Source organism: Osmerus mordax, chromosome 19 (assembly GCF_038355195.1).
Source record: "Osmerus mordax isolate fOsmMor3 chromosome 19, fOsmMor3.pri, whole genome shotgun sequence".
NCBI lineage: Eukaryota > Metazoa > Chordata > Actinopteri > Osmeriformes > Osmeridae > Osmerus > Osmerus mordax.
Genome location: NC_090068.1, coordinates 8,634,290 through 8,642,451, shown reverse-complemented (window position 1 = coordinate 8,642,451; position 8,162 = coordinate 8,634,290). Strand labels below are relative to the sequence as shown.

The 8,162-nt window shown below is 42.6% G+C and overlaps 2 protein-coding genes across 2 annotated transcripts; one reads left to right on the top strand and one right to left on the bottom strand.

The window, feature by feature from the left end:
* Positions 1-2,401: 2,401 nt before the first annotated feature.
* LOC136963411 (protein MIS12 homolog) lies at positions 2,402-3,719 on the bottom strand. The gene is made up of 2 exons (XM_067257536.1): positions 3,674-3,719; positions 2,402-3,306 (listed from the first exon to the last, which is right to left on the bottom strand). The coding sequence occupies exons 1-2, from the start codon at positions 3,717-3,719 to the stop codon at positions 2,651-2,653; spliced, it is 702 nt and encodes a 233-aa protein (XP_067113637.1). The 3' UTR covers positions 2,402-2,650.
* Positions 3,720-4,204: 485 nt separating this feature from the next.
* On the top strand, positions 4,205-7,368 carry sod1 (superoxide dismutase 1, soluble). Its single transcript, XM_067257027.1, has 5 exons — positions 4,205-4,354; positions 5,347-5,443; positions 5,684-5,753; positions 6,489-6,606; positions 6,833-7,368. The coding sequence occupies exons 1-5, from the start codon at positions 4,283-4,285 to the stop codon at positions 6,938-6,940; spliced, it is 465 nt and encodes a 154-aa protein (XP_067113128.1). The 5' UTR covers positions 4,205-4,282; the 3' UTR covers positions 6,941-7,368.
* Positions 7,369-8,162: the final 794 nt, after the last annotated feature.

Here is an 8,162-nt window from a genome sequence, read left to right as displayed (position 1 = left end):
AGCGACAGTTTCTATTGATCAATCCTCCCACACTTTCGGATCCTTATTTTGAGATTTTATCTTCTAAAACATCCCTGTGGAAGTTTCACTGATCACAATTCTACTTGACTAATTCTCATTCAGTTATTTTGGTCTGAATCAGATTTGAAAAATGTCCTAAAATGTTGTGGTCTCTACATTACATTATATCTATATCATACACTGCAGCAGTACATTGTCAAATCTTCTTTTCCAAATTATTCATCCAAAATGTTACTCCCTTGGCATTCCAAACCTAAACCCTGACACTACCATTCATTGTTACGCAGGCATGAATTTTCTTTCACCAGATGGCGTTTGTGTAGTTGGTGAATGATGCATGTTGAATGATATGATGAAGGATGTTCAAAAGCTGGATCTGTCATGCAATTAGTAAACATAATGTAACACTGCTTATGAAGAAAGCTTGCACAGACTAAGAAAGTAAGGAGATTGAGTATAGATCAAAAATCCCTCAACCCCTCTTCCTTAACATGTTATCCGAAGTCAATTGTAGGCTAGTGGCACTATAGATCGGGCTTTCAAATGTCACCCCTGAAGAGTCGATCTTTCACTGACCTGTACACGGGTCAAGGGTAACCAGGGCACCTGGAAAGCCCTGACACACACTCACTCACTTCACAAGCACCTCTGAAAGCTCCCATCAGAGAAACTAATGGAGTCTGTCTCTTCTACTATCTGTGTCTTTTAATCACCCCATGCCAGATTTAACCTCATTAACACCGGCCTCCGGTCGGTCCGACCGTACCCCAGTTACAAACCCACTTAGGGAGAGCACCTTCTCTACGGCCCCTTTAGTGACGTGGATGGTATGTGTCGGGAGGTGAAGAGAGATAAGAGTTCTTTGTCAGAGCCCATGCTCTGAGGGCTCCAGCAGAGGCAGGATTGAATAGGAGGGAAAGATTGAAAGGTGAGGGAGGGAAAGGGATTGGACAGGGGGGGAGGGGGATAGAGAGAGTGGGGCTGAGAGAGGGGAGGAGCGGATGGAAAGGGGGAAACGACTCGGACCGAAGCAGCAGCTATGGTAAAGAAGCCTGTCCAGTCTTCCGATCCACACCAATTCCACCCTCCCCATGCGAGGCTCCATCCCCTTGGTCCTTGGGCTCGCTGTCGACTGCCCCCGCTGCTTTGGCTTTAATGAGCAAGATGAAAGAGAGGCAGGCTGCTAACCCAAACCTCCCCCTCCCGATTACGACCCCTCACTGTGCTCCTCATCCCTTTTATTCAGCCCCGGCTCACTTTACTACTCACCCTGCAGCACAACCACATCCAAGACATGTCACTTTTTTGGGAGCAGTTTTTATATGTGGCATAACATCACAAAGACTGGTGGATTATGGAAATTTGAAGATAGACTCGCTTTAATTTTCAATTTTTCAGGTGTTACCTAGTCTTTGGGATCTCTTTGACTGTTTCCGTGTTGTGTCGTGTACCTCTAATGTCTTGCATGACATTTTTGTATGTCTTGTTTTGTGTTTTCAGGTGGCAAACTGGCAAAAGAAAGAATGGTCTCTATAAATCATAAACCACAAACACTATGTCACTATAGCAGTGAGAAGAACAGAGGCAGTGAGAATGAATAAGAAAAACGCCCTTGGGGTCTCGGGATAGAAAAGAACCCTGACATGCATGTCTCATGTTTAATTATGAGCATGTAAAGATGTTTGAACCCGGATTCTGAGAAGTGTTGAACCACATGGTACATGGGACCAGTCTGACTGGAACATCATTGAACACTGGCAGTACCAGTCGTAATATCCGCACTGTTGTTATATGGTATACAGTATCGTGTTATGAACCTGAGGTAAATTTTTCAATTGGATATTCAAAAACTGTTGATTAGGAAGGAAGGGAAAAAAGGAAAAGCATATTAAACCTGTGAGACAGTGAAGACTGTGGTTCAGCAGCATAAAAAAGAGGCCTGGAGGATCCAGTCATGGACATCATACATCCATGTGATCACCGCAGGGACTCCCACTGAGACCACACTGTGCTGTCTACTAGCAGCTCCACGTCTCTACACATCACACAGCATTAGACATCACAGGCCATGCAAGCCTTCACTACACTCAAAAGATACCACATGCAAGAGACTGAATTATTTTAGACATGTTACAATCTACTGTATAGGCCTATTTATTATATCATGTGCAATTACACAATTTAGACCTTGAGATATAAGTAGGAAAGTGATTATTTGGGATATTTTTGTATTGTTCAGTGAAGTATTATGAAACAAAGCATACTAATAATTAATAGTATACTAATAATAACAAATACATTTCCAACAGCAAATGGAGACTGGCTTTAAAAGAATGATACAATGCTTCCCCCTTGTGGTGAATCCAATCATCCACTTGGCTATGAAACAAATAAGAAGTGTTTGTATTTTTACATTAATTTTGAGTGAATTAAAGTGAAGTGTTAAGTTACATGTGTTAAGTTACATACTTGCATACAACTCCTGAGAAAAAGCTATTCCAAGCGACAACTTTGTCCCATCTGTGCATCACACATGACTAAGTAAGTATTTAATCTGAGACAAAAGATGTCACAAAGGTTTATAAACTGATCAGTTCTGTAGTCGTGGAAAATGTCTACACCAAATCAGTCAGGCAACATGACTCCACCCCATAGACGAGTCCAATCCACTGCTTTTCTTACTAATATCTGTAATGACATCCTGCAGTTTCTTAACCGATTGCACCATGACCCGGAAGCTTTCATGGAAGTTGCCCATTCCCTCCTTCATCCAAGCTGCCTGTAGCTCGCCAATCCACTTCAGTATTCCATCCAGCTGTTCCTGAACCTCCCTCTGCTCCTCCAGTTCAGCTAACAAGGCCTGCTGGGCACAAACCTCTGCTTGGTACGACTGCTGCAACTCAGTCAGGCACGATTCCAGCTCCAGAAGCTCTGACAGACTCTCTGTATGTTTGGTGCGTGGCTGGTCTCCTGGTAACGGCACATTGGGAGGAATTGAAAAGACGTTTTTGACCAAGAGTGTTTCCATGCACCCTGACAAACGTTTGAAGCGTTCTTGAAGGAACAGTTGAAGCTTTTGGGTGCACTCCCTCGCCCTCAAACGAAGTTGATCATCACTGAGTTCAGTTCCACTTAGTTTTCTAACAAAGACTTTCTCAACGACGAGCAGCATTTCGTACAGGCAATCTTGGAAGGCACTGTAGACCCTCAACATACATGTTTGAGGGGTAAAGCCAAAGAACTGTGTTTCATTCAGGTTTGGCGATAAGGAAGATGGAGCTTCTTCTGTAAACAAAACCGGATGTTTAGAAAATTAACGATACATATCTGAAAACGAAACATGGACAATAACTGCTAAAAGTCAAACATATTTTATAGCACACTGGTGTCTGGCTAAAATCCATAACAATCTTGTAAAAATATTTAACTAACTATGGCTTTGCATATGACAAATTGCTATTGCCTTGCTAGTTAAATATATTTAACTAGCAAGCTACATTAGCAAACAAGCCAAACCAAGGAGCCGCCTCCACTCGTATTCACAAATTAGGTTAATGGTGCTTACACCCAGGTAGTGTTACAAAGTCGCTAGCTGGCATGTTTAGCTACAATTCCAAATGAACACATTTGTTAGAATTAATTATTTGGCTACCTTCGGAAACTCGAACCTCTGCCATATCTTGAAATTCTCGCGCCATGTTACGTTGTTGACTTGAATAAAACTACTCTGGGTGCACGATCGCCCCCAAATGTGGTGGGGGATTCATTACAGTCACATAATTGAAAATAGTTTTAAACAGATAAATACAATTTTGCTGGGCAAATTGGCACAGTTAATGTCAAAGACAAAACTTTAGGCAAAATCAGGCGTGAATTTGTCTTGTAGCCTACGATTCACACATCTACACATTGATCTGAACACATTTGGCATTGAACAGGATATAACACCGGGACACCGGTTCGAAACCCGGCAGAAAGAAATACATATTTTTAAAGGAAAGTAATTATTTTATGGTCAAGTGGAAATAGAACAGGAAAATATTTATGTTGTCCATTATTGTTTTAAAGTTCAGTTGGTCATCTTCTTTTGACACGGTCTGCGCAAGCCAATCATATCCTTGTTGATCTAACACCCCGTTTCTGATTGGATAACAACATGTCAAGATAAAGAGAAAAAGCAGCCGGCTAACCCGGTGCAGCATTCAATCAATCGTACATACGCAGCTGACTTACTACTGTCTTCTTGTTTCAGGTAGCAAATATGGTGCTAAAAGCTGTGTGCGTCCTGAAAGGAACTGGAGAGGTCACTGGAACAGTGTTCTTTGAGCAAGAGGTAACTGCTTGAGATTCATGCATGCGTTTTGGTTTGTCTACTGTAGTCTACAGTACAGTTTACGGCTGCTAGCTAGCTAGCTAGTAGCCCGGGCTCAGACTATATATGCTAAAAAGCTTAAATTAGTAGTGCTAGTAAGGTAGGTAGAGGTAAGTTTATGGATGACGATCATTCTTAAATGAAATATTCCATATCATCTAACTTGTGTTATCTGGTTGCCTTACTTGCGACAATGATGTATTAGCTCGAAACGTTAACTGTACGTCATGAAATATCTGTCCAGCAGGTATTAGTGCTAGATATAGTGCGTTAGCTACTGTAACTGTACGTAACAAACGTTAGCTAACGCGTAGTTTACACATTTGCACTGCAGTTAATTGTGAGTTAAATGAGTAAATGGCAATGCTTCTTGCAAGATTGTGTGAAGCAAACTCCACAGGGCGCATGCTGCCTGACAACCTTTGCTACTACTATATCGCTTGTCAAGCACACATGCCCCGGACGGATAGGTATTCATTAACGCGTTATGAACACTTTTTCGCGTTTGCAATAGTTGCAAATGCTTTCTGCCGCAAATGTAGTGTGAACAGTCCGTTAGTTTGTCACCTAATTAAATGAAAGTAGTAACACATATTTGGATTGGAAAATGTTAATCTGGATAAGAGCGTCTGCTAAATGTAAATGTTAGATAGACTATATGGCGGGGCGTTGACGATCAATATTACGTTACCGGTGGACAATAAACCAGGGTAATGACTCAGCAATTTATAGTCAATGGCTAGTTGTTTTTTTCTGTGGTGCACCACACGTTAATGCAAGTGTGTTACCACAAGACAGTCTGTTTTTGCAGTTATTGGTACCACAAGTTACCAGGCTGTAAAGATCCCATCGACAAGGTCGACTGCATAAACAATGTGTAATGTGCGCCATGCTTTATGTATTTGTCTTCTAGCAAGTGTCGTTTGACTCCTGTCCATCTCTCTTCCTGCTAGGGTGACAATGGTCCAGTCAAGCTGACAGGAGAGATTTCAGGACTGACCCCTGGGGAACATGGTTTTCATGTACATGCCTTCGGGGACAACACTAATGGTTGGCAACTATAGCAAAAATGCTACGGTGTACTAACAGTTATGATTATGACAATTGTCACTGTATTAATCTGTGCATAAAATTGCATGTCAAACTTGTGTTGGTGTGACCCCCAAGATGTATTTAAGTCCTTGTCCTGGCATTCTATAATATAGCCTTTCCATACCCTGAAATGTGAACAGAATACGTCATTTTAATGCCTGTCCTTTGACAAGCTATCTCCTTCAAATGTCTTTGTAGGGTGCATCAGTGCTGGCCCCCATTTCAACCCCCACAGCAAGACCCATGGAGGACCCACTGATGATGTCAGGTGATTAAAAGTCATTATTTAAATATTTGATAAATTCAGGTAAACTGGTAGTGTCTCGTTAGAATACTGGCCCCCGGCTAGCCTGACTTTCCAGTCAAGAGCTTCAGGGAGTATCAGTGGGCTACCGGTTCTAATTCCTTGGTATCAACCATTTGAATTCTGATCAGTCAGAGACTAAACATGTTTGTCTAGATGGCCTGGCCTGTTCACTTTTCCAAAAATGACACTGTACTTGCATGTGTGTATGTTGAGTGTATATTTGATCTTGCTTTCATGCTCATAATCTCAAGACCTTTATGTTCTGATGCTCAACTTTCTGGTCTTTTTTAAAATAACCTAAATCTGTATGGCACCAAATGTATTTTACATGAAGTCACATGCATGGTGAGACCAGCAGTAATGTGTGACTATGCTGGCTGAACTAACAGATTCCCAGCATATCCATTCTTATGTTGCTAATTAGCAGAACAGGAGCTCTAGAATTGCCATGAGACTTTTACTGACCCTTCATGAAGGCCTCTGAATGGGTCTTGGGTCCCATGATGCAGAGCCACATGGTTACCCTTACCATCCTTTCAGTGACCTGTGATGAATCACTGTTCGTCCATAGAGGTCCTGATCATTCGGAACCGGTCTGATTATGAATGCTTATGTAGGTTCAGGTCACCGTAGTTATCTGATTCCCGAATGGCAGAGTTGTAGGTGGATCAGCATAATGATTGAGACTGTTCCCAGGCATGTCGGGGACCTGGGGAACGTCACAGCAGGACAGGACAACGTGGCAAAGATCAGCATCCAGGACAAGCACCTAACCCTCAACGGAGTCCACTCTATCATCGGCAGAACCATGGTGGTAAGAACTGCAGTCAGATCAGCTGGTTCAACTGCCTAAAAGAATAAAACGCAGAACTGTTGGATATTTTGGGATTGGTAGCTACCCTTCGACCACCTTTTTGAGTTTGATATTCTCTGTTAAATTAAGCAATATTTTGTTGGAGAAGGTTATGGAATGTTTTCAGTCGAATGTTTTTAAAAGTCTGTTCGGGAGCTCCCGTTGACCTCTGACCCTTTCTCTGCAGATCCACGAGAAAGCTGACGACCTGGGGAAAGGAGGCAACGAAGAGAGCCTGAAGACGGGCAACGCTGGAGGTCGCTTGGCCTGCGGTGTCATCGGCATCACCCAGTAGACCTCTGTTGCCTCACCCAATCAGGAGCACGGGAAACCACTAACGCCCAGTGAAGACCAACATAGCCAGCCCATATAATGGAAAGTTCTTATGTGAAATGAGCCACGTTGGAAAACTAAAAATGCCCTTTTCCTTCCCGTGACTGAACTGGTGAAAGCATGTGCCTCTATACTGCTCTTAAGTCTTGTCAAGACAAGTCATATATTTGTGTGTGATGGAGGGAAGGAAGGGGACAGTAAAGTTTTCGAACGTGGCCAGAGGTTTATATTGACCAGAGATTAAAGCACTTAGAGTTGGGTCTAGAACACTGCTTCGTAAGATGTTTGTGAGTAACCATGTGTTCCAAAGAGTTAGTATGGAATCTGCAATGTAATCAATGTTTTCAGTGTTCTATAAGCACATTAATCAATAAATGTTTGCTGATTAAACTGATTTCCGCATCTCTGTAGTTGCAGATGTTGGGTTTTGAAGTTTTCCCAATAGTTTTGAATCCAATTGTTCTTGATTTGGCCACTAGGTGGCACCATGTTCCTGTTGTAAAACAGGTTAGAAGTGATAACCGGGGTTATCTCCTAGAGGGGGATGTAGCCTCTGGTGACATCATCAGGCCTTCTGTGTACTCACTCCCCATCTTCAAATAACCTGCCTGAGTAATACCATCTATCATATTTACCTTGACTACAAACATGTTGGGTTGTATGTACATTGTCTTTTATAAGCATGCTTTATTGATCAAGTATTTTGTTGCATTGTTATGCATTGCCATGCATCTCTTGGTTTATGTATAAAACATGTTGTTGTTTTGGTAGGCAACAGAGTGATGGCTAAAGCAGTCCTATGAAAAACAAATTGAATTTTATGATTGGAAATGTCAATCTGGGATAGAAGTCATGCTTTCTGCCCCCTATCTCAGTGTGGAGGGTGGTGGGCTTCCTGACATCTGATTTCATAACTGATACCGCTATTAGCCAGCTGTGGCCTGCTGAAGCCAACACACAGGCTTACACGTTCATACATACACGCTCGCTCTCACAGATGGCTGGAGTATGGCTGCTGAGATTACGTGCTCCAAAAGGCCCCTCTCCTTTCAAGGGGATGGAGGATCCTCGCATGTGTGGAGACTTGGCCCTCTCTTCTCCTCTCCGGGGGAAATGGGAGATTGGAGGGCCTTCAATACACAGAGTCCCCCAGGGACTGTCGGAGGCCAGCTATAGTATTTGCA